Consider the following 27014-nt stretch of genomic DNA (forward strand, 5'->3'; position numbering starts at 1 on the left):
TGTTGATGCATCTGGGCTTTCTCTAGTTGCTGCAAGCAGGGGCTACTCTCTAGTTGCAGTGGACAGGCTTCTCATGGCAGTGGCTTTTCTTGTTGTGGAGCACAGGCTCTAGGACACGTGGGCTCACTAGTTGTGGTTCCCAGGCTCTAGAGCACAGGCTCAGTAGCTGTGGCTCATTGGCTTATTGCTCTGTGGCATGTGGGATATTCCTGAATCAGGGATCTAACACACATCTCCTGCATTGGCCAGAGGATTCTTTACCACTGAGTCACCAGGAAAGCCCCTGGAGCTTTCTTGATGATCTTGATTTCCATAGCTCCTCTTCTCACGCACTGCTCTCCATCTCACTAGTTCCGTAGGGTTTGTGATCTCCACATAAGCACACAACTCCTCTACACACAGGAAGGATTTATGCCATACAATCCCTTGAAACTCCAAAACTAGGTTGTTCTACCATCTCAGTCTATTCCCTGGCTCCCACCATGCCAATGGGTAGAACTGTTTTCACCTGAACAATAGCATATTTTATCACTTCATTAAAAAGCATCAGGATGACAAAGCAATTTTGGAAAAACTGTGCTGACAACAAAAGTGCTAAGAAACTAGCCAAATGTTTCTAGTCTCTGCCAAAACTCCAAATCCAATATGCTAAGAATGCAAATTACTGGACATTGCCCAATGTCCTCTTTCTTTCTGCCATCTCTCGAAAGACACTTCTTCGAACTAAAATTGATTTCAACCTGTGCTTCACTAGAAAACGGTGCTACTGTGGTGCATCTGCTTGCTGCAACCTCATTCCAGCTTCATTTGGCAGAGCTCTTACTCTTTCTCTGCCATTTGGGTTTATGTCCTTAAGAACTTGTCCGTGAATCATCACAGTCATGAGGCTCTGATCAACACATCCCCTTGAGGGTACCCAGTGAACTGAAGCAGACAGGAAGTCACAGTCCTTCCTCACCCAATCCTGAGGCTGGAGCTGAGCGGCTCTGCTGCCTGACAAAGAGTAAAAAGAGGTCCTTTGTGAATCTGAAGTCATCTCAAGACCTTCGGGGAGTTGGGAGATCTGTGCAGGGCCCAGCCAGGAGCAGTGAGAGTGGAGGAGAGGAAGGAGGGAGGTAGGAGGGGGTGAGAGGTTCAGAGGGAAGACTGGTCTTCAGTGTTTCAGCTGACTGTGCTCTCCCCCTTCCCCATTTATTTTATTCTTTCTCTAAATTTTAGAGATTTTATCTGGTTTTGATATGTAGCACTTTCTTTTTACTTTCTACATTGTCTTTCATTTCACTTTCTATTTCCTTCCTTAACCCAGTAATTACTCAGGAGAATGTTTATAAGTTTTCAAGAAGTCGGACATTTAAATTTTTTAACAGTTATTTCTACTTGCATCTCATTATAAAGAGATGTACAATTTCTGCATTGTCAATTTGCTGGGATTGGCAAGAGGTCTAAAATATGATTAATCTGTCAATCAGCGAGACTTGTAGAATGGGTACACATGCCCTAGATTTCAGAAGCCAAATTTAGTGTAACTTACTTCTCCCTGTCTTATTAATCATAGTTTGTTTTTGTTTTTCTTTCTTCTTCTAAGAAGAAAGAACTTCCCCAGAAGCCTCCTGTTTCCCCAGAAGGCTCCTCTCCTCCCCCTTCCCTTTCCCGTCTTGGTGGGGAGGGGACAGATGATATGGGATGGGTCAAGGAGATCTAGCGAGGTGAACAGTTCTATTCATTTCCTTCCATACCTCATTTCAAGCCCTGCTGGCAGCATCACACAAGCTTCTGAGATTATTATTCAGCTTAGTACTTACATTCTCTGGGATTAAAATTAAACTTTCATTACTACCTTATGTGTCCTTCACTCAGAGTTCTGATGACTTACATCACTTATGGAATATTAATTAGGTGCTGCTTTTTATTCTGGAAAGATAGCTCTGTCACATTTGTTGAATTAGTCTCTACAATTTAAAAGCTCTCTTAACAAAAACAGGGGGACTAACAGTTGATCTATTCTTGCTGTACTTATTCTTTTGTTACAAGCCACATCACATTACCCGTGGGCAATATACAATTTTAGAAGTGGAAACTTTATCTGAGAGAGTGATATAAATCCAAGAATTAAAATATAAATGTGCTTTTCTTGTTTAAAAAAGAAGAAAAATATGCTACACTGAATGTGGCAATACCACATTTATGATCCTTTGCAGTCAACTTTTATTCTCAAATAAATGTTTATAGAGCTTTCTTACTGAACACAAAGTCTTTCCAAACCACACTACATGTGAAAGAGACATACTAGAGATTGACATTTTAATCTGCATTTAAAGGACATATTCACATGGCAACAAGACATCTGGAATTACAAAATGAGAAGATTTGGGATTCTTAGAAGAGCATCTCAGTTTAGTTCAGTTCAGTCGCTCAGTCGTGTCTGACTCTGCAACCCCATGAATTGCAGTCCGCCAGGCCTCTCTATCCATCGCCAACTCCCGGAGTTTACTCAAACTTATGTCCCTTGAGTCAGTGATGCCATCCAACCATCTCATCCTCTGTTGTCCCCTTCTCCTCCCACCTTCAATCTTTCCCAGCATCTATTCCCACTCAAAAGAAGACTTCCTATGATCATTCTCCCACACCTATCCAGAATTACCTTTCTGTTCTTCATCCTTTCTAAAATATTGGGGAGGTGGTCCTTTTCTCTCTCACAAATAGAGTTAATAAATGGCAAAATCATCCTTCCTCCAAACCAGCAATGTATCTTAAATACCACACCACTTTGTTTATTCCTTTGATTAAACATGTCATTTTGAGGTATACTTTTTAAAACTAAAACCAACATTTAGGGGAATAATATATTGAGTCATAATAATGTCATTTGAATTTAGTTCCAGTATCACTTTACCCACTGTCTAAAGCATATGAAAAGTGTTGGATGCACTTTTCCTAAAAGGGCTTAGTTCACAAATTTTCCCAGTAGATAGATATGATTAAAGGTCAGAACTTTCATCTAAGTCAATATACATCTATCTAGAATACTACATGTAGGTACAGCTAAATCCCACTTCAACAATAACTAGAATTTGATCTTTGTGATCTCAATTTTCTCATTTATAAAATTAAGGCTTTTTATTAAATGACTTCTGAGACCCTGCTGGTGATAACTTCTATAAATCAATTGGCTGTATTCCTGTAGGACAGTCAAGATTATATAGAAAAGTCTATTCAATTATTCAAATCACTATACATGACCTGTCCTTCTGATAACAAAGTTCTTTTATTTTTTTCATCAACAACGCTTGAGGGACATTTGATCAAGACTCTCTGGTTATTAGCGCACATCAGAATGTTGATACTTCAGTGGCCAACTATGAAAGGGTCTCATCGGATGTCTCTGAACTAATGCATTCAAGGCAGGAGTCAGAAATTTGACCTGAGAAAGACTTGCATTTGTAATGTTTTTAATTCTTCAAGCTTCTTTTTTTATTTATTTCCTTGATTTATCCTTATAAAGTGTAGGGGGAAAGGTAGGGCGTCTTACAGAAGTAGGAACTCAAGTATGTAGATAAAGAATTGTCCAAGGCTTCACTAGTGGCTCAGATGGTAAAGAATCTGCCTGCAATGCAGGAGGCCTAGATTCAGTCCACCTGGAAAAGGGAATGGCTACCCACTCCAGTATTCTTACTTGGAGAATTCCATGGATAGAGGAGATTAGTGGGCTACAATCCATGCGGTTGCAGAGCTGGACACAACTAAGTGACTACCAGCTTCAGTATACAGTCATCACAGGACTTAACTAAAATAAGAACTTAGAATGTTGGGTGGAGATGAAAAAAAAAAAAAAAAAGAATGTTGGGTGGAGATGGTGGAAAAGAAAGGCCCAGAGCTCAGCTCCTCCGATGGGGACACCAAATTTAACAACTATTTACAGAGCAGCTATCAATGAGAACAACCTGAAGACTAGCAGAAGAGATTTCCTACAACTAAATATGTAGATAAGGAACCATAATGAGACAGGCAGGAATAGCAGAGATGCAATATAGTCAAGACCCATAACACCAGGTAGGTGGCCCACAAATGGGAAGATAATCACAGCTGCAGAAAGTTTCCCCCGGGGAGTAAGACCCCAGGGGGTCTAGCACAGTAAGTACTCTCTAAGTGTGAACTATTTTCACTATTCTTCAATTAAAAAAAAAAAAAGATGTTGAAAATTTAGCTTTTATTTATATAGCAATGCCTAAAATTTCTTCATAATGAAAAACTCTAATGTACTTTATGAGGGACTTTAGAAAACATAAACTGAATAAATATACACATTTACCATCTGAGTTTAAAACTTCTAGATTAAAAACATATTATTGTGGTTTCATTGTCAATGTACTTGTTCATTATTGAGTTAAGTCCAGATCTTATGCTAGAATTCTATGCTTTCTCTCTCTACATGTGGAGGACGGAAGAAGATAAGAGGTTATTTGGGTTTTTCCTGGAAAAATGAATTGGTCTAACTTACATGGGCAAACATAATTGTCAATGCCTCCCTGAGTTTATTGAAAATGATTGTACCCAACAAAAAGCATTTTGTTTCTCTTACTCAACACTTTAATTTGTGGCTTGTCCAGTAGTTAAGCAAGTGAAATACCAGATGAAGCAAACAAAAGCTGCCTTTCTGTCTCAGATAGTCTTCTTATTACATCCATTACACACATTTAAATCAGAGTTAAAGTTTTCTGTAGGAGGGCAAGCAGAACTGATGAAGAAAAAAAAAATCCCTAAACTCTAAAACAAAGATTATTCAATGCTTTAACTTAACTCTCTGCCACTGACTATCTAGCTCACCCAGGCAAATCATTTTACTTCTCTGGGGTGAGTTCCCTCCCAGATAAAACTGTCCTGTACAATCTCTGAATTGTGTATCCTATTAGTAAATGCTGTTAGTTTTACTCATTTTCATTCACCTCGGTTATTACGGCCCACTTTAGTAGCTTGTGGGCTTGCCTAGTGGCTCAGACAGTAAAGAATCTGCCTGCAATGCAGGAAACTCAGGTTTGATCCCTGGGTCAGGAAAATCCCTTTAGAGAAGGGAATGGCTACCCACTCCAGTATTCTTATCTGGAGAATTCCATGTACAGAGGAGCCTGCTGGGCTACAGTCCATGGGGTCACAAAGTGTCAGACATGACTGAGTGACTAACACTTAATAGCTTGTAATTTAGCACTATTATGAATTTCTAGTCTCAGTTTTCATTTTTGTCCTTTGCTATTCTATTACCCATCTCTTGTTTCACCATCTGTAGATCTATTTTTGGCAAATTCTTTCCTATTCTCTAGAACAGGTGTTAGACCTTAGTTTGCATCAAAATCAGCTGGCTGGGTTGGGGGGCAGAGGAATCTGTTAATGCACAGACTGCTGAGCTGATTCCCTAGAGGTTCCGATTCAGGAAGTCTGGGACAGGACACAGGATTATACTACTTAACACCCAGATCATCCAGGTGATCTGGACGCTGTAGACCCAACAACCATTTGAAGACCTTGGCTCTACAGAATATAAAAAAATGTTGACAAACATTATCTAAGGGTCAATCAGTAGCAAAGGTTACCTCAATGTAACTCTGAGAACAGCCACTTTGGCCTTCCAGCTCCACGAGGGTGAAGTTGACCTGTATTTGCTCTCCTGGGGGCTGCTTTATGGTGTAGATGCATTGTCTGTCATGCATGAAAGGTCCAAACAAGTCGGCAGAGAGAAGACCCTCTGGTTCTGTGTAGTTCCCTCCACACTGTAGATCCGCTAAGCAGAGCACAGAAGAGAAGGTAAAGGTCATGCAGACAGACATTCCTCCAGCTCCCAGGCATGAGACACAATTGTTAAAATTATACACACATACATACCATCATACACCCACTCTATTCACCCTGAACAGACTTACGCTTTCATTACAAGATTTTTCAGCTTGACATGTATTTGTGGGACAACCTAAAGAAATGGCTATAGAAATGTGTGATCTAACTTCCAATCTGACATCCTCTTAGATAAATTGCTTTTCAAATGCACTTATGCTTTCCTGCATGCCAAAGAGGTTTGAGGCAGTTTATAAAACACATGTAACAAAATAAAATATATAACTAGAAAAATGAAACAGATAAAAGGAATAATGAATACAGAATAGCAAGATATGGTCGGGGTGGGGGGTGGGGGGGGTAGTTGGTATGCACAGAAAACAGGTATGGGCTACAGAAATTACAGAAAGTCAGCAGCAGATTCAGCCTGAAGTCAAAATAAATGAGGAAAGAAGACTAGTAAAAAGATGTTTCTTATTATTTTTCCTGATATTGAGACTTAAAAGATGTTTCTCTTGTGAATTCTCATCAGGGCACAATGATGTATGTGAAGAACAAAATCCCCTACAGACCTAAAATAAAAAATAAAATGATGGAGCATTTCACTGTTTTTGTTGTTGTTGTTGGTTTGCTTTAAGGTATCAATGCAAGTTAAAGGTAAAATAGCTATAAAGCTGACTTATCTCAAGAGAGACTGCATTTCCCTTTTGTATCTCCCAACAACACACCCAATAACAGCTAAGGAACTAATGTATGAATTATTTAATTTTAGGGGCCACACACATATTACCACACACATATTTACCATAATGTAGATCCCAGAATTCAGGGGTAAAGAGGTATTATAGCATTAATAATAGAACACTGGAAGGACAAAGAAATTTGTAGTAATGAGAGAAATATTTATAAATATACATGATCAGTATGAGTAAGTCATCCTCAGCCTCACAGTAAAATACAGAACAGCTATGAGCATAGCACTGTCCTTCAAGTTGATATTAAGCTCCCAGTCATCAAGGTACTTACAAGGTGATGTTAAGTAGGTGATAAGAAACCCTTGGTCATTAATTTGGTTGTCGGAATGGAAATGAATCCTGGCAAAGGGACCCGTAGTCTGGAGTGGGGGTGCAGAGAGAGTGGTGCAGAATTTCCCAAGAACAGGGTCCTGATGCAAAGGACCATCTCGAATCTAAAACAAGAGGAGGAGTCATTACGTTCAAAGTGGTCAGATTTTAACAAGTCTAGCCATTTTGTACATTAACTTTAGAAAACTCATCTTTTATTTTTATTTATTTTTTTTTTTTAGATAGGAGTGTTTTATTAAGCTTTGATAAGTAGAAAGGAATAGAATAAATTTTTTTTTTTTTTGGGAGGTGAAATATTTTATTTTTTCTTTTTTTTTTGAAAACTCATCTTTTAAATGATGGCTCTGGGAGGTTCTCCTGTCACCTATGAATCCAGCAAACAGTTGGGGTTCAGGGAAGGGTAATCTCCTCCCATTATTCAGACGCCTTACATTCTCTCTGAATTTTAACTCTGAGGCTAAATGTATACTCTGAATTTGTCTCATGAAAAATTTTCAGTATTTTCTTTCCTAGGTTTTCCCCAACCCCAGGTGTTTGGTTTCTTTTAATCGTTCATTCATTCATTTATGGTTATGCCATGCAGCTTGTGGGATCTTAGCTCCTAGACCAGAGATGAACCCTCTGCAGTAAAACACCAGGTCCTAACCACTGAGATGCCAGGGAACTCTCCAGATGTTCGTTTTGAAATGATAAATTCCTAATGATCAAGAAGAAGAAATGAATATAGGCAAAGAAAACAGAAGAAGGAATGCCAGCAATATCCACTGACGCACAGCTTGGTCTAAATACTCAGGAGGATCAGAGATGGGAAAGGAAGTAATGTGAGATTAGATGCAACATAAAAACAGGTTTATTAATTTAAAAAGTGAAACTTTTAATAGTAATTAAGTACTGCACTAATGATGACTGACCTTAGGAAATCTTTTTACTGGCTGGGTTTTAATCTCTTAAATAATCATGCCAGCCATTCTATGATCCTGTTGTAATTGCAAATTCTGTACTGCATAGAACACCAGGATACCAATGAACTAAATCATATTTTAATATGACCAATTTTGTCCACTCAAATTATTTGTTCTACTGGTAGTGAAGTTATAGGGAAGCATTACTTTATTCCAGTAATTTAACTAGCTCCTTGAAATATTCTTGAGAAATGAGAGGCATTTCAATATTATTGGAATGATTGGTCTTTTCCATTATATGCATATCCAGGAATTAACAAGTAGGAATGAAAAAACTGTCTCTAATTTGATATTAATAGAACATATTGAAATAAACTTCAAAAAAATTTACTTTAATGTCAACATCTACAGGATTATCTTACTGAGATTTTCCAGTCATTCCCAAAGGTTTCAAATCCATTACACGTGCTAAATTACTAATGACTTCAGCTCATGGAAATTCCTGTCTGACAGCCATACACTTCCATTTTTATCAGTAATTCCATTATGCTCCATTCTTCTCTAATGGACTTGGGAAACCATATTATCTTTTATCACTGCTACAAGGGACTCAGAGAGTTATGGTGGTAAACAAGATGGGAACAACATATGAATTCAATCTTCACAATGATCTTTTCAGTTTACAAATGGAGAGCCATGTTTTTGATAGACCTACATGCTTACAGTATTTGAATATAACAAAGCCACATGTTTCCTCTTTCACATTTTAATCTTTTACTAATGGTAAACTGGAGGGACAGAGGGTGACTTCTTTCTTCCCAGTGACAATATCAATACAGCCAGTGAGGCACACCCTTCAGCAGTCCAAACACAATTGCTATTATTTTTCCTCATGGAACCCTAGAGTCAACTTGTGAAACACCTTGGCAGTTTATAGCAGACAACGGAAGATTTGAATCTGCTATGGAGAAGACAGTCGTTCTAGGGGGTTGATTTCATAAAATCTGCTATTTGCATGGGAAGAAACTGGGCTTCTGGTAAATGACAGGGGAAGGCAGAGCAGTCTGCTTCCCACATTTAAATGGAGCCCATAAGAAAAAACAAGCTGGCATAACTAAGAATGGAGAGTTACCAAGAATTCCCTGGCGGCCCAGTGGTTAGGACTCCACACTCTCACTGCTGACAAAATAGGGAGTTAGCAAGATCCAGATGTCCATCGGCTACCTATTGAAGAATAAATACACCTAACTATTGCTACAAATTTTGGTCATCCAAGGGCATCGCCAATAACAGTTCCCTGAGTTCTAATCATAGCATGATAAATTCTACCTAAATGCAGTTGTTGGACTTCTCTGGTGGTGCAATGGATAAGAATCTGCCTTCTAACATGGGGAACAGGTTCAATCCCTGGACTAGGAAGATCCCACATGCCCGGGAGCAACTAAGCCTATGTGCCACAACTACTGAGTCCATGCTCTAGAGCCCCTGCTTCACAACAAGAGAAGCCACTGCAATGAGAAGCCCATGCACCACAACAAAGAGTAGCCCGAGCTCTCTGCAACTAGAGAAAGCCCGCACACAATAATGAAGACCCAGTGCAGCAAAAAATAAATAAATAAATAAAAGTATTTTTTATATAAATAAATAAATAACAATGGTCTACCTCAAGATAATCTTTGCTACAGTCATCGTGGTGCTCCAGGCTCAAGGTCCCAAAAGTAAATGTGATCAGGAGGTCAGGACTAGTTATCACCCTCCAGACACAATCTCTTCCTGGAGGATACTTTCCAGGATACCCCGGAGACTTAATAGAACCATAAGTTCCAGTCAGTGTACCTCCGCACTCTGAAATAAGAGGAAAAAATAACTTTACATTTGTATGCAACCTATAATTCATGTAGAATTATCATAGCTTTTACTGCAAGAAGAAAGGCTTTGTATAAATAACTATGTGCAGTTTTGGACACCCTCATAAATTAAGCATGACCTTCTGTTTTCCAGTTTGATAAAGTTATAAAACCAGGAGTACCGATGGATAAATAAATGAATCACCCGTGTATCAAGCTCCATGCTTATTAGCCATCTCATGGTGATATGATTTAAAATGCAGTGCTGAACTGTCTGAGTGATGAAGAATAATGGGATGACAGATTTATTTTTTCGCTTTGAAAGAGAATAATTCCTATACATTAGCTCTATTAAAGTACAGTTGATTTCCAATGTTAGTTTCAGATATACAGCAAAGTGATTCAGAAAATATATATATATACTCTTTTTCAGATTTTTTTCTTTTATAAGTTGTTACAAGATATTGAATATAGTTCCCTAGCCTTAACAGTAGGTCCTTATTGTTTATCTATTTTATATGCAATAGGGTAAATCTGTTAATATCAATCTCCTAATTTATCCCTACCCTTTTGTGCATTAACCCTTTTATACCCTTCCCTTTTGTGCATTAACTCTTAAAAATTTCTGGAACTTCTGTCAGCCCCTAAATCTTTCAACAATCTAGGTCATTTTATACATTAGAAAAGTTCAGTGCTACATAATTTTCATTTGAGAAGATTAGCAGTCTTAACCCTGAGATACAGACCATTCATTTTATAAATGAAGAAATTCACATATCTATGGGTGGTTGAACCACCTTCCCAGGAATGGAGTTGGGGAAGAATGGCATCCGGCTTTCTGACACCCACTCCACCACCTCACCTCCACTATACCCCACTAACCCCCTAAAATTGCATATCATCTGCAGTGGCTATTGTATGTTACTATAAAAATAGAAAAAAAACCCAGAAATCTAGATATAAATCTAGACTGGAGTAAATATAAATTAGAAAAAAAGTAAAACAAAGTGACATTTCAAATATACAAGTTGTGAAATTCACATAGCCATGCAGGTTATTAAAAAAAAATTTCGCTACCAAGGCCAAAAGTGAAACAAATTTAGTTACATGATTCTCACTGTTTCTAATGAGAAAACATCTCAGTTGCTCAGAGGAAGAAAAGCTTTTTTAAAACTTAGTATTTAAAAAATTATCATATAAGTAAAAAATAAAGTGCCATAAGCAAAGCAAAATATTAATAGAAAGCTAGGGAAAACATAGTATATAATACAATGAGTTACTATCCCTAAAATGTGAAGAGCTTGTAAAAAGAATAGAGACATAAACAAAGAGTTCACTGAAAAGTGAAAAGTACCTCCTGATGTAATTAATTTTGCAAAAACAAAACTGAATTTGATCAAACACTCCCTGTGTGCATTTCTCAACCTGCAGTGCAGGGCAGTGGGGCCCAAACAGCGGCAACAGCAATACTCTTGCTGGTGAAAGGAGTGAAACTCAGATTGCTGAACCACGAAAGTGGCTGGGACTTGTGAACAGAGTATTACAGAAAAGGCAGCTGCATGAAAATAGCATCCAAAAAATGTGTCCTTGGGTCCTTAGCCAAAGCCTAAGCTGAAAACACAAAGGGGAAGACTGCAGACCAACAGGAAGCAGGAGACAAAGCCCAAACCTCTGTGTGCAATTTGAAACCCAGAAGGAGAGAAGGAGGGAAAAAATGACAGAAGCAGAGGAGAAAATCATATCTCAAAAGATTTAGAAAAAGTATTTAATGTTTTAGCATCCATTCACAATAAGCTAGAAATAAAAGGTGACAGTTGAAAATGTTCATAAATTCTTTGGCACTTCTCCCATGGAGAAGTTGGGTCTGTGGCTCTTCCTCTTGAATATGGGTGGGCTTATGACCGCTTCAAACAATTTTTTTTTCTTTTCTTTTTTATCTTTTGGCCACACCACACAGCTTGTGGGACCTTAGTTCCTTGACCAAGGACTGAATCCACACCCTTAGCAGTGAAAACACAGAGTCTTTCTTAGCCACTGGACCTCCAGGGTATTCTTGTGACTGCTTCAACCAATTAAAAATATAGCAGAAATACAATATGACCTCTAAGGAATGGTCAATAACAGTTATGTGGCACCTGCCTGGTCCTGTTGTAATGCATATTCTGAGAGAAGCCAATGCTGGAAAGAAGTTCCACTACAGGGGCTTCCACCACAGGAGAGGGGCTACAGGTAGCATTCAAATCAACAGCCGGGTTGAATTCTCATCCAGAGCCAGCACCAATTGTTAGCCAAATGACTGAGTCATATTGGATTTCCAGCCTCATTGAGCCTTTATATGACTACAGTCCCAGCCAATATCTAATTGTAACTGCTTAAGAGGTCAAGTGATAATTGACGTGCTGAGCCCTTTCCAAATTCCTGGTCCACAAAGTCAGAAATATAATAAGATGATTAATGCTCCACAATGCTAAATTTGTGAGTCATATGTTATCCAGCCATAATCATTCAGAGTGAACTTCCTTAATGTAATAAAAGCTACTTACAAAAACTTAACAGCTAAAGCATTACATTTGAAGGCGGAATACTGAACATTTCCCCATGAGATTGGGAACAAGACTATGATACTCACTCCATCACTTTCATTCAGTGTTGTATTAGAAATTCTGGCCAAGCAAAGAAATAAGTCAAGGAAGAGAAATAACAGTTACAAAGATTGGCAAGAAAGTAGAAAAACAGGTTACATAACAAATTCACAGATAATATCACTGTGTATGTATAGAAATCCAAAAGACTCTACTGAAAAATGGTTAGAATTGATGTGTGAATTAGCAATACAGCTGGGTTCAAAACCAAATATTTTAAAATAAGTATACACAGGATATCTTTACATATTAACAACAAATGAAAAAAATTTAGAAAAACAATATCATTTAACAAAATATTAAATAGCTAGGGGAAAAAATTAACAAAAACTGTGGAATACTCAAGCATGGGAATCTACTAACCATGGCTAAATTAGAAGAGAACTAAGAAAATAAAGAAATAGTCCATGTTCATGGATTGTCAGGGTCAATATTTTTAAGAAGTCATTTCTTCCCAAATTCATTATAGATTCAACAAGACTTGAACTGAAGCAGCAGGTTGTTGAGGGAAATTAACAAGTTGCATGTGGAGTGATCTAGCATATTATTGAAGAACAAGGTTAGAGGTTTTACACAACCAGATTTCAAGCTTCACTACTAAGCCAATGGGGCACAAGGATAAATAAACCAATAGAAAAGATGAGAAGTTTCAGAAATAGATTCACAAATTTATTGATGAATGAACTGGAGGTTTAGTGTACTGTTCTCACTTTTTTATATGTTAAAAAAAAATTCATAGTAAAAAAGTTTAAAAAATAGAGCACCAAAAACAAGCTAACCACAAAGCAACAAATCATCATATGACATGAAGATAAAAAACAGAAAAGTACTAAGTGAAGGAAGAGGCAGAGTCCTCAGTAACACCCCTGAAGTATTTACTAGTAGAGATTATAAAAATGCTGTTTAGTAATTTCATAAGGGACCCTTTAAGACTCATGCTGTTTAAACTCTTTCGGTTCATCTAAATTTTATTATTTCTGAACACAAAATGGAAGGCCACTGCATTTTGGGGTTTTTTTTTTTTTTTGGTTTTTTTATTTTAAAATAATTAAAGAAATTATATATCACTAGATCACAAAACAGCTAAGGTATCCAAAAGTCTAATACTGATCAACAATTTATGTCACCTCAAGAGCTTGCTTTATTTCTCTCCGTGTTTACACTTACCTGGTAGCTGTGTTTCCCATCTTATCGTAAAGCCTCTTTCACTCCTTAAATGTTCAGAATAGAGATGAAAATAGAGGGCGTTATCACTACTGAGGAGCTCGTGAGGGGGGTTGGAGCCACAGAATCGTCCAAGCTGATGTGCTGCAGAGGAATCTCCATCGTGAATCTGAAGAAACTCATGTGGACAGTTGTTTGTGGGTTCTAAATGAAAAAAGGTGAAAGTGATTCGCAGTACCTGAAAAAAGAAAAAAGGTCTTAAGAGATTATTTTTCACTTCTATGTTAATTCTAAAGAATTTCTCCTACTAATTGGAAGCATTTCTATTGAGTCCCTTTCAAGAGACAGATCTATAATTTCCTATTACCTAATTATCCACAAATATGTATGAAAGTTGTGTTAAAAATTGCTTAGACCTAACTTCAGCTAATACAAAAAAAATCTCAATATTAACAAGATAGATTTGTAATGGCTTTATTGAGGTACAAAGAACTGTACATATTTAATGTGTACAGTTTGAGAAGTTTGCAAATATGTGAACACCTGTGACACCATCAATGGAGTCAATATAATAGACATAACCAACAGCTTCCAATTTCCTTCTCTTTCTCGCTCAGTTTTTTTCTCTCTCTCTTTCTCATAAGAACATGTCATGTGATCTACCTTCTTACATTTTGAGGGCACAATGCTGTATTGTTACCTATGGGAACAATGTTGTATGGCAAATCTCTAGAACTTATTCACCTAGTGTAACTGAAATGTTATACCCATTAAGTTATTGTTCAATGGGTTAATGAAATAGATTTACCTAGATTTCATTAATCATAAAGTTCATTAAACAAAGTCACTCCAAATGTATAGCTAACAGTGCTTCCAAATCAGTAACATATAATATGAATATCTACTTTGAGTTAAATTTAACTGACTAATAAATAGCCTGCAGCCTACTCATAATTTATCAGTGACCCCAGGGATGCTGATTCCTTTGTTGTTGCTCAGTTGCTCAGTCATATCTGACTCTTTGTGACCCGATGGACTGCAGCACACCAGGCTTCCCTGTCCATCACCATCTCCCAGAGTTTGCTCAAACTCATGTGCATTCAGTCAGTGATGCCATCTAACCATCTCATCCTCTGTCGTCCCCTTCTTCTCCTGCCTTCTATCTTTCCCAGCATCAGGGTCTTTTCTAATGAGTCAGATCTTCACATCAGGTGGCCAAAGTATTGGAGTTTCAGCTTCAGCATCAGTCCTTCCAATGAATATTCAGGGTTGATTTCCTTTTGGGGTTGACTGGTTTGATCTACATGCAGTCCAAGGAACTTTCAAAAGTCTTTTCCAACATCACAGTTTGAAAGCATCAATTCTCTGGTGCTCAGCCTTCTTTATGATCCAACTCTCACATCTATACGCGACTACTGGAAAAACCATCGCTTTGAATAGATGGATATTTGTTGGCAAAATAACATCTCTGCTTTCTAATATGCTGTCTAGGTTGGTCATAGCTTTTCTTCCAAGGAGCAAATGTCTTTTAATTTCATGGCTGCAGTCACAATCTGCAGTGATTTTAGAGCCCAAGGAAAGAAAGTCTGTCACTGCTTCCATTGTTTCCCCAGCTATTTGCCATGAAGTAATGGGACTGGATGCCATGATCTTAGTTTTTGGCATGTTGCTTTTAAACCAGCTTTTTCACTCTCCTCTTTCAACTCCATCAAGAGGCTCTTTAGTTCTTCTTCGCTTTCTGCCGTAAGGGTGGTGTCACCTGCATATCTGAGGTTATTGATATTTCTCCCGGCAATCTTAATTCCAGCTTGTGCTTCATCCAGCCCAGCATTTTACATGATGTTCTCTGCATATAAGTTAAATAAGCAGGGTGACAATATACAGTGACATACTCCTTTCCCAATCTGGAAACAGTTCATTGTTCCATGTGTGGTTGTAACTGTTGCTTCTTGACCTGCACACAGGTCTCTCAGGAGGCAGATAGGTGGTCTGATATTCCCATCTCTTTAAGAATTTTCCACAGTCTATCGTGAATCAAAGGCTTTAGTGTAGTCAAGGGAGCAATAAATGTTTTTCTGGAATTCTCTTGTTTTTTTCTATGATTGGACATTGGCAATTTGATCTCTGGTTCCTCTACCTTTTCTAAATCCAGCTTGAACATCTGGAAGTTCACAGTTCATGTACTGTTGAAGCTTAGCTTGGAGAATTTTGAGCATTACTATACTAGCATGTGAAATGAGTGCAATTGTGTGGTAGTTTGAACATTTTTTGGCATTGCCTTTCTTTGGGACTGGAATGAAAATGGACCTTTTCCAGTCCTGTGGCCACTACTGAGTTTTCCAGATTTGCTGGCATATTGAGTGCAGCATTTTAACAGCATCGTTTTAGGGTTTGAAATAGCTCAACTGGAATTCCATCACCTCCACTTGCTTTGGTCATAGTGATGCTTCCTAAGACCTACTTGACTTCGCACTCTAAGATGTCTGGCTCTAGATGAGCAATCACACCATTGTGGTTTACCATTGTGATAACCATTGTGATTATCTGCATCATTAATATCTTTTTTTTATAGATATTCTGTGTATTCTTGACACCTCTTCTTAATATCTTCTGCTTCTGTTAGGTCTATACTACTTCTGTCCTTTATTGTTCCCATCTTTGCATGAAATGTTCCCTTGGTATCTCTAATTTTCTTGAAGAGATCTCTAGTCTTTCCCATTCTATTGTTTTCCTCTATTTCTTTGCACTGAGCACCTAGAAAGGCTTTCTTATCTCTTATTGCTATTCTTTGGAACTCTGCATTCAGATGGGTACATCTTTCCTTTTCTCCTTTGCCTTTCACTTCTCTTATTTTCTGAGCTATTAGGGGTCTCTAAACCTCTCAACTGATACCCAGCTTGGATGGATGGCCTAGGGTGTAGGCCGGTATTCATCTTTGGTGTTCTCATCAAGGGATGAGAAATACCAAGAGCAGACATCAGGGGAAAGGTACTATGAAGAGTTCTGAGTATGCAAGTAGGTGAGAATAAGCATATAAATATGTCTTCAAGTTAAAATGTTAGATTGCGCAGACTTGAATATAGTAATATGACTAGTGAAACATAAAAGATTTTGTGCCGACAACCTCATCTGAAACAGCCAAACTATCAGAAGGTGGTTATCGAAAGAATCTAATTTATGATCTAAAACCACCACAGCATTCAGCTCATGAAAAAGGGAATCAGGATGTTTTTGAAATGCTATGCTAGAGTACTTTTAAGATCTCTTACCCAACATTACATCATTTTTGTCCTTGAAGCAATTTCAATGAAAATCAAATAAATGTTTATAAATTGAAGTATCCTTATTTCAAAGTTATATAAACTGCATTATGTAAACTGTAACGGACATAAGAAAATTCACAATAATCAAGAAAAACATCATAAAGTATTTTTACAAGCTCACAAGAAAAGCATTAAAATTTTTTCACAAAATGATTTTTTCTTGAAAGAAACATGTTTTCAATGTCAGGAAACAGAATTCATGAAAACTAAATGGAAGGAAGGAAATTCACATAACATACCCACTGGGAGATCGACTTTGGAGTTTACTCTATTGTGGGATCACCAGACCCCAAAGAATCCTTGCTCACGGGAAAAAATATTTCTGACCTTGACAATGACCTCTGCAACATTAGTTTGCTGGGAAAAGTTAATAGTATTTCAAAGGAAAGCCTTAGCTAGTCAGACATATAACTTTACTTTAATGAGTCCATAAGTTGGTTGAGAAATAAATACTTGGAAAAGTCTGAGTAATGCTGGAGATAAAAGCACTAAAAACCCTGGGCTAGGATCTTAATTTGAAGACCATTTGCCCAGCAGTCCAGTCACTGGAGTCGAATGGCCTGGGTTCAGGTCCCTGTGGGCCACTTAAAGACCTCACACCCGTGGACAGACGTCTCAGCTGCTCAAGGGTAAATGAGGTGATGGGAGTTAAAACGCAATAATTAAACATATGTAAAGCAATGAACATAGCACACTTGGAGAGTGTGCTATCAGAGAAGACTTGGATAAGGAAACCATCTTAACAGCAGTCCCCATTTTGGCATAATGATCAATATAACATTGAATGATCACTACCAGTTTGGTAACAATATTACTTTACAAATGGCTGACCTGCCATGTAAAGAAGTGTCTGTATTGGACAAAGCACAGGCTTTGAAATACAACCGTGACTTTAAAATCCAACTAGTCCAATTACCAGCTAAAGGGTGTTTTTAAAAACACTGCAAAGCGCACAGTTCTACTTCTTTTCCTCTGCAGTGTGTGGAGAGTCCCTCTCGGGGATGAATGGAAGTTTTTCCAATTACTTAGCTTCTCATAGTTTCCATTATTTCATCTACACAAATGAGGATACAAATACTTCAATTAAAAGAGTTAGTGTAAGTTTTTGAGAAAGGTATACAAAATACCTAGCCCAAAGCCTGAAACTTAGAAAGTCCTCAATATTTTGCTGCTGTTGTTCAGTTGCCGAGTTGTGTCTGACTTATTTGTGATCCCATGGACTGCAGCATGCCAGGCTTCTCTGTTCCTCACCATCTCCTGGAGTTTGCCCAAGGCCCTCAATATATGATGGTTGAATTATCATTATATGTAAAATAATGTAATATATACATGTAGTACATACTCATACATATAAATGAAACACAATGTGGCTGGGAGATGCTGTATTTACCTTTCCCTCTTCAGTTTGGATAACCCAGAAGCAGTTAATGTCATGAGCATAAGCAACATCAGGGCTCACGAAGCTGAAGCTTCCGTTCATCCCCGAGAGGGACTCTCCACACACTGCAGAGGAAAAGGAGTTGAACTGTGCTTTTCAGAGACTCTGGAAAGGAAGAGGCCAGGCAACTCCCACTCTGCCCCTGAAGGCTTCAGAGAGTCTGAGTAATTCATGTTGGAGACAAAAGCCTGCCATTCTTTCTTCTCATCGTCTCCTTCTTCCTTCAACATCCACTCAAATCCCACCTTGCGCTCAGAGTCCAGCTTAGGCGTGCTCACCTCCACCTGAGTTTCCCTGCCTCTCAGGGTTTCCTCTGGCCCTCATTCCCTCTGCATCTGCAACACCTGGCCCCACACAATTTAATTCTTATCTTTATTTTTTTTCTCCCCTCTGCCATATCAACCTTGTCTCCTCAACTGGAAGAAAAGCTGAAAGTAGGTGGAGACTATTTTATTTTCTCTTTCCTTATTTTTCCACAGGGTCTACCAGAGTCCTAAACACACAATAAAGCCTCAGTAGATGTACTGATTCAAAATCAGGAGGAATGAGGGAAAGGAGGAGCGGGCAGAAGAGGTTTATGGAGAAGGCTGAATACGAAGCCCTCCTTGGGGACAGATACATTCTGATGGGAAGCAAAGAAGGACTTTGGAGAGGTTTGGGGAGAGAAATTTTCCAAACAAAGGAACACAGCAGAAATGTGGTGGCAGGCATCAGGAGATAAGGAAAGCAGTCTGGCTTGAAAGGGCATATTTTTAGGGAACTAGTGAAGAAAAGGTTAGATGGTTAGGGTGAGGCTTGATTGTAGAGGATGACTGAAAAACAGTCTCCCAGGTTCATTCACAGTGTAATATTAACTCTCATTTCACTAGATGATTTGCATGTTATCTAGTAACCTTCAGTACCTTCATTTGGCATTTGGAGGTATACATGGTTTTCTCCATGTTATAAAAAAGAAAACTGAAGCTCTGAAATTAAGCTACTTCCTTGAAACTGTGGCTACTAAATGGAGAATCTGAAAAACCCAGAAATGCAGAATCCAAAGGTTGTCTTCTTTGTGCTATAATTCACTCTTTTATATTATTTTAAGTTTAAATGTCTTTATTCCACAACTAAACTCCTTGAGGGCAAAAGCTCTTTTATATATTTATAAGAATATATATTTTTCACGTATACTCCTTTTGTATTCCTCAGTATGCTAAATACATTTTTTTATTTTAAATTTAAAAAAGCAAACTAAACAAACCAAAAAAACAAAAACAAAAGACCTAGTCCTGATCTTTATTTAATAGGCAAAAGGGAGCCACTGTGTATTTTAGAACAGGAGAGTGACATGAGTATTTGTAAAGTTCCAGGGAAATGAAATGGCTGCTATAGAGAAGACTCTCCCTTAGAAAACTACAATAACTTAGTATATTTTGCTTTCAAAAGGGACATTATGAAAATGGAAAATATTAATGTTTTCTTTGATGAAAAGATTTGTATGGCTTAAGTTGAATTTACCTTATCTTACCTTGTGAATTTCAAACCATTTCTGCAAGGGAAGACTTTAGTTCTAAGCCTTTGAGCAACTGAACATGATAGCAGGTTGTTCAGTGGAAAAGCTACAGCAGGACTCACTCAAGGATGACACTTGTAAACTGTGAGCATCTGTGGTATAAGAGATGCTGAGTGTACCTTCCTGGGGAATGTGACAGAGAAATCCAGTCCAGAAATGTGTGCATTCACAACTGAAAGCATTAACGCCGTCCACACAGGTTCCCCCATTCAGACAGGGGTTGCTCAGACACTCATTGATGTTTTCTGTGCAGTTGACACCAGTCCAGCCTGATTCACAGTTACAAACATAACCAGAGACTGTTTCCTAAGGAAAGAAGAAACACCATGTCACAGAATGGAGGGACAGACAGTAATCATGAACCAACCTAAGTAATAAAGAACAGCATGCTATGTATTTCAAGGAGAAGGTGTTGAACTACAAGCAACTTCCAGGAGCCTAACTACTAATTCATTTAAATGTTAATTCCAAAGAATAAGAAATTAGATGTATTTGGGTCAAACTGTAGGCTTTGTTTTACTGCTTTGTAAATCACTGAGAGAAAAAAATGAACTCATTGGTTTTTCCTGGGAACTAAAGTCATTACCTACCTTTTATCTGAAAGCTATTGACAACTCTTTATCTTAAGCTTGAATCATTACCTTAAAACTCATAAATCATAGAAAACGTATTGCACAGAAGTGAACTAAATTTATTCTCCAGCACTCAGTTCCCTTAGAAGAACAAAGGACTCACAATGCATTGTCCATTTACACAGGGCTGACTCAGGCAAATATTACTGAGCTGCACACATCCATTTGGCCCATAACCATTTCCAGTATATCCCGGAAGACAAGTGCAAAGAGGTAAGGAACCTGTTTGGAAATAGAAATGGAAATGTCTAAGTGCAGGTCTCCTTCACTCAGGTCCAGGAACAAAACTCAGGTTCTGTGGTCTAGATAAGGAATCCTCAAAGTCTGCGCATACCCAGGGGCAGACAAGGCAAAGTGTGAGGTGAAAAGATTTAGAATCTTTTTTTCCCCTAGCTTTTAATCTTAAGAATAAGAAAGACAGGACACATTATCAATACTTTATTTACAGATTGACACTGATGCTGTCAGTCCCTATGTCATAGTCCTGAGTTGAAAAAAAAAAAAAACGTGAGGCCCAGCAAGGGGAAAGGGAGTTGCCTATCAAGGAGGGGTTGACAGCAAGAAAGAGCATTCCTGCAATGACGGTATCTGTACACATACTGAGCCCTAGAAATACATACTATTATAAAATCTCCGTTTACAGATGAAGACAAAGCGCCGAGAGATTAAGTGCCTTGATCACAGACCCACAGATAGAACATGGTGGAGCCAATGGAAAAATAAAGTGCAATCTTCTAGAATTCACCTCCTAACCACTTCAGTAGGCTGTTAATCATTTAACAAACACTTGAATAGTCATACATATATATTTAATATGTGCATACACATTTATATTCTCTCATATATATGTGAGATATACGTGACATGTGCATATATATGACAAGTTAATAAAATAAAGGCAGTATTTTGAAATAGCATGAGATACGATATATAATTCAATAAATGGAGTTGGAGATACCTATTTGGACAAAAACATCAAACTAGATTTCTATTTGATGCTATAGATAAAAATAAATCCTGAAAAGATCAAAGATTTTAACATTAAAAATAAATGAAAGTAAGAAGGACCATGTGTCAATACTTGACTTCCAAAGAGTTTGGTAGGGAAGGTCAAATTCTAAGAGGAGAAATGCTAAAGTGAAAGATTTACTTTTTTGACCACATAAAAATTTTAAACTTCTAACTAGAAAACACTACCATAAAATTAAAATAAAAACCACATGCCAAGAAAAATATATATAAAATATAAAATAATGAGATAATATCCTCATAGTACAAAATGAAATTTCACAGGTCAGTAAGATAGCAGATGAATAAGGGACCTTAAAAAAATTAAATGGCTAGTAAATATGTGAAATTTTTCATTATTTATTTAGTACTAATCAAAGTTTTTTGACTCGGTCAAAATTAAAATAATGAGAAGGCAATTTTTGCCTGTGAAATTGATGAAAATGAAAACTCACTATAGTACCCATTATTGTCAAGGGTAGGGTAAATCTATATTTCTACAGACTGTTAATAAACATATAAATTATTTATTCTTGAAAAAAAAGGTTAGTAATGTGCATGTATTTTTAAAGTTTTCGCAGGTGAAGCTTTTATGCAACACTGCAGACCCAGAAGAATTTTGCCCTGGATCCATTTTTTTCCTTTCTTAGTAGGGAACTCTTTATTTATTTATTTACTTTTTAGAAACTCTTTATTTTAACTGAGGGTGTGGGCACCTGGAATAAAGACTATATTTCCCAACCTTCCTTGCAGCCACACTTAGCCACCTCACTCAGTCAGGCCAAAGGCCCAGAAAGGGGAGTCCTTAGAACAACTGACATGTTCCTCCTCTCTCCTCTTTTCCTTGCTGCTGGAATACAGTCATGTATCTATCTGCTGGCTTAATTATCTTGGGAAATACTTGCAAAAACTAGAGCAGATCATAGAAAATCCAATTGTATAGTTTTATAACATGGATTGATTTTTGGTTTGAAGACCAAAGTAAGAATTTTGAAAATAGAGGATTTTGATTTTAAAATGTTGATTTGCTTTAGAAGGTCATCCTAAAATACCCCAAACCAGAGGGAGAGGTGAGTCATTACCTAGAGCCGAGGAGCATGACGCCTGTGGGTGGCAGCCTCCGTTATTGACCGAGCAGCGGTCTAGGAGCGTGCAGACTCTCCCATCGCCCTGATAGCCTGAGCACAGCAAGAGCAGGCAAGTGAAAAACAATGTCAGCAACATGCAAAAAGAAGGATCCTGATCTGAGAAACAAATATCAGGACCCAGACCAACCAGAGATCTTCCATTATCAAAACAGAAAATGTAAATAAAATATGTCATAAATAAAATTACACAGTTAAGAAAATGGACAACAAGAATTAGGAACCTAATTTTGGAAACAATGTTCAGGGTTGTTTCTAATGACAAAAATAAAAAGTAAAATACATATGAAAACTATGGAGAGACTTAGAAAGTGCTGACTCTAAGGAAGTGACATTTTGTAATCAGTGACTTCAAAGCTTTGAGCTGAATTATTTTAAAAGTCCAAAGGAAAAAAAAAAGTCCAAAGTACTGCTGTTTCATGTTAATAAAACATACAGGGTTTTGATTTGCCCCTTAGAACTCCCTGAACTTCTTGGATAGTAACTCAATTTAGATTAGAAAATAGGAGTCATGACTTCTTTCTGGAAGAGAAAGGAAATGCACGTGTATAATATGCCTACCATTAGCTCTGGTATTTAGTAAACTTTATATGGAAAACATCTCATGAATTCACTATATTAATAAACTGTGGGAACAATCCATCTGTGATCCATAGAGAAAACCTGTCAAGTTCTTCATTATTTCAAGAAGCCATCTCACAGTTAGTAAAGGCTTATTATTTTCCACTGATACACAAAGTAACTTTTCTGTCTTTCTTATAACACATACTAATGTATCCTGGATTCAGAAGTCAAACTTTTTGCACCATTCAGCTTGCTTGCTTAGACATAAGTCACATTTACAAAGGAACACAAGATCCTGTTTTCAAATGCACATTGCGTCTGTAACGGTATCAGGAAATTTGGTGTACCACCTGGTGGACACGAATGACAGCGGTAAGATCCAGCTGTATTTATACACTCCACAAGTGGAGCCACAGAACAGCCGCCATTGTTTATCTCACATTCATTGATGTCTTCGCAAACGTATCCATTTCCTTGCCAGCCTAGAAAAAACAGGAGGTTTGAAAAGTTAGTTAAAAACACGTAAAAACCTGCTTAACTATGTAAAGAAATACAGGTTAAAATGGTATATATTCTACCTTTCAGATTGGCAAAAGCTGCTTTAAATACTTATAATCAAATTCCTGCAAAGAGGTGGGCACTTCAGGTAGTCTTATATGCTATTAATCAGAAGTTAGATTAGTTAAACCTATTTGGAAACAGATCTAGCCATGTTCATTAAAGATTTTAAAATACATAACTTTTGACTAACAATTCCACTTCTGAAAACTTATTCTACAATGATAAAATTGTCATCAGGTTTTATCTGAAAGCAGATAAACTGTCAGTTTATCATTCATAAAGATGCAGGTAAGTCTACCACAGCATTGTTTAATGGGAAAAAAAAACTCTCAATAGTACACAGAGACATATACTGAATATACTATGAATATAATATAATATCATAATACTATGAATATAATATACTGAATATAATATCATCTATACCAATGGATGCTAAAAGCTATTTTTAATAATATGTGCACACACTGAAGGATTTTCCCATATATATTTTAATGGAAAATATCGAATTTTAGAAATGTATGCAGAGCAATGATCACAGTTTGGGGAAATAATTTTTTTTAAAACCTGCATATTGGTCTGTGTGTCTGTACAAATGAAGGAAAAGGTAGAAGAGGAGAGAGACACAGGGTTTTCCGATGACACACCCAGGTGAGGACTACTAGACTCTAGTTGAAGGAAAGTTACCCGGCTCAAAATAGCCTGGAGTTAAAACTCCCCTCTGGGTCCTTCCCACCATTCTATGCAAAACAAAGAACTCTCTCACTGGAAGAAAGAAAATGGACATTAAGGTTGATTATGCCCAGCTCCCAACCCATCCCAGCCTCTGGCTGATCTCCAGAATTCCTTGCCCCAGCCGTTTGAGAGAATAATACTCTGAACAACCTTGGAGAAGAACAGGCCCCCTTTGACAGCAGATTTCCACATAGATGCCTAGATATACTTACTCTTTTCTTGGGTTAGTGCAGCAGCTCACTAATCTGACTGCTGCCCCTTCTCGCCTCATTAAAGGTGATCTGTTCCTGTAAAGTGCTGGTCTCGTTCTTTTTCCGAACCTCGTCTTACCCTACACTAGTGAACACACTCAGATCAATTTGCCCAGGTTTACAAACAGCTGGCTTGTATGAACGGTGGGACCAGAGCACGTTGTCTTTTGATCTCAAATCTAATCAAGGTCACGGCCACAGCAATAAAATGACTGACCTCCCAAACTCTACAGCTAATCCTGGCCCTGCCATTTACCTCTACCACTCTTTGGGACAAACCAACCATTTCTTTCATTTAACTGCTGCAGCAGTTAGATGCTCTGGAGTGGGACCTAGTGAAATGGGATATGAAACTGGATTGGAAGGCATCCTGAAAACAGCTTTCTTATCCCTCGGCAGTGAAAGGAAATTGGTCCTGCAATCTTGCTTGACTGGCATGGGGAGCCTGGCACCTGAGCCCAGGAGGGACACACCCACGTACCTGTGGGGCAGGCCCCACAATAGAAGGAGCCCGGGGTGTTGAAACACCGCACACGTTCTGAGCAAGGTGCAGGCCAGAGGTCGCACTCATTTACGTCCAGCGTGCAGGCCGTGCTGTTCGACGGGGCCTTCCACCCAGCATCACAGATGCAGCTGTACTCGGGCTGAAGGAGCAACAAAGGTGTGAAAGCAGGCAACCAAGAGAACGACCAAGAACAGCCTTTGAAAAATCTCACGGAGCCCGCAACCGATTCCTCCTCTCACGTTCATTTCCATGAGACCGATCAAGTGGCTTCTCTTTTTCTTCCCACATGATTAAGCATTTAGACCAGACCATGCAAAAAGAGAAACGGCTTTATTTCAGAGTAAGGGAAACCTATAATTTGCCCTCAAAGATGCCTGGGAAAAGGCAACAACAATCAAGAGCTGTAAGTCAATATAATTAAAGTCAATCCGCTCAGCCCGCTTTTAGAGGGAAAAACATCCATGTAGTCACAGACCTTGGAAAATCAATTCTGTTTGTTTCCTTTTTGAAGGTCACACACACACCGCCCTCCCACCATGGCTGGAAGGGAACCTTTTTCTGTCACATGGGCAGGGAAAAAACAACAACAACAACAACTAAAAATAAATACCTGAAGGTCTCAAGGAGGGCCAATTGGGCCAGGGCTGGATGACCTTCTGGGCCAGGAATCAAGGTCAGCACAAGGGATACTTAGAGAAGTGGGCTCAAAGAGGCTCAGGGGCCAGGACAAATGCAGGCTCCTTAAAACGGAATGTCACAAACAAGGGCAGGACTCTTGTGTTTCCATATCTTGTCATTGTTAAAACTCACAAGGCCAAGAGAAGATCATGTCTCACAGTGAGAGTCATGGGCAAATAATAAAAATATGAGTAATTTAATGAAATCAGCCTCTGGGTCCTGTTTTCTGCTTACTTATGGACAACCCTCATCACCTTCCTCATCTGAGCCCAGCTGAAGGGCAGGACGTGACTCCCCTCTGCAGCCCCACAAGGTCCTGTGCGGACACACACAGCTACAGAGAACGAGGAACTAATAACCAGCCTCCCCCGCCATCCCCGAGGGGCCCACCCTGGAAGGGACCCACCTCTCCAGCCTTCACTCGGACCAGATCCTCGCAGATGCCGTGGACGCAGCGCGCCTTGGAACCCCCCTCACAGTCATCATATTTGGATGCACACAGGGGGCCGTGGGTCTCAGGTGAGCAGAGACAACTGTTGGTCACACAAAGCACAACTCAGGAGCTGTTTCTTAGCATCAGTTAAAAAATCAATAATAATTCTGATTGCAGGTCAGTGATATGTACATAGAATCACAAACCAGAAAACCAGATTTACTGGCTGCAGTCTTGGAAGAAAGTCACTCTGCTCCTCTTGAAGTGGCAGACTGAGTAAATGTGCTGTCATCTCAAATACGAGATTAGAGGGCACAACTACCTCTATAAATTCTTCTGCTATCAGGTCAAACAGCACTGTCAAAGGTCAAACAACTATGAACTAAGGGGTATAGAGTTCATTCAGGATGGTAGAGATCATCGCGTCCATTCATCGGCCACCCAGCTGGCTCCTCCAGTAAGCACAGGTGACCTTGACCAAATGGGTAAATTCTCAAATATACTCTAGGTTTGTATAACCCCATGGGCAGTGGTATATCCACATCTCAGAATCTTTGATGATTGTAATCATATTGCAAAGGCCACATTTCTTCTCTCCATAAGAGATAAGTTAACTTAGTAACAGTTCTTTCATAGCCACTCACAAGATATATTTATTACATAACACCTAAGCTAGCCTGGCTGTTTTGTTCTAAGATTTCAATTCAGTAATAATAAAACAAG

The 27014-nt window shown here is 38.4% G+C and overlaps 1 protein-coding gene across 4 annotated transcripts in view; it reads right to left on the reverse strand.

Annotated features, from left to right (window-relative positions):
• CUBN (cubilin) overlaps window positions 1-27014 on the reverse strand; it is a 281074-nt gene that overhangs the window by 218030 nt on the left and 36030 nt on the right. For 3 of the 4 annotated variants that reach the window (XM_043478782.1, XM_043478781.1, XM_043478780.1), the window contains 11 exons: window positions 26265-26391; window positions 25157-25319; window positions 23479-23610; window positions 22502-22597; window positions 20515-20633; window positions 19899-20085; window positions 18177-18289; window positions 13467-13701; window positions 9474-9655; window positions 6850-7012; window positions 5586-5773 (listed from right to left, as the gene is read on the reverse strand). In XM_043478782.1, coding sequence (XP_043334717.1) covers window positions 5586-5773; window positions 6850-7012; window positions 9474-9655; window positions 13467-13701; window positions 18177-18289; window positions 19899-20085; window positions 20515-20633; window positions 22502-22597; window positions 23479-23610; window positions 25157-25319; window positions 26265-26391 — 1705 coding nt within the window. Of the gene's footprint in view, window positions 1-5585; window positions 5774-6849; window positions 7013-9473; window positions 9656-13466; window positions 13702-18176; window positions 18290-19898; window positions 20086-20514; window positions 20634-22501; window positions 22598-23478; window positions 23611-25156; window positions 25320-26264; window positions 26392-27014 lie in introns of those variants that run through there. The other variant, XM_043478783.1, reaches the window with a different exon arrangement.

Source organism: Cervus canadensis, chromosome 10, assembly GCF_019320065.1.
Source record: "Cervus canadensis isolate Bull #8, Minnesota chromosome 10, ASM1932006v1, whole genome shotgun sequence".
Lineage (NCBI taxonomy): Eukaryota > Metazoa > Chordata > Mammalia > Artiodactyla > Cervidae > Cervus > Cervus canadensis.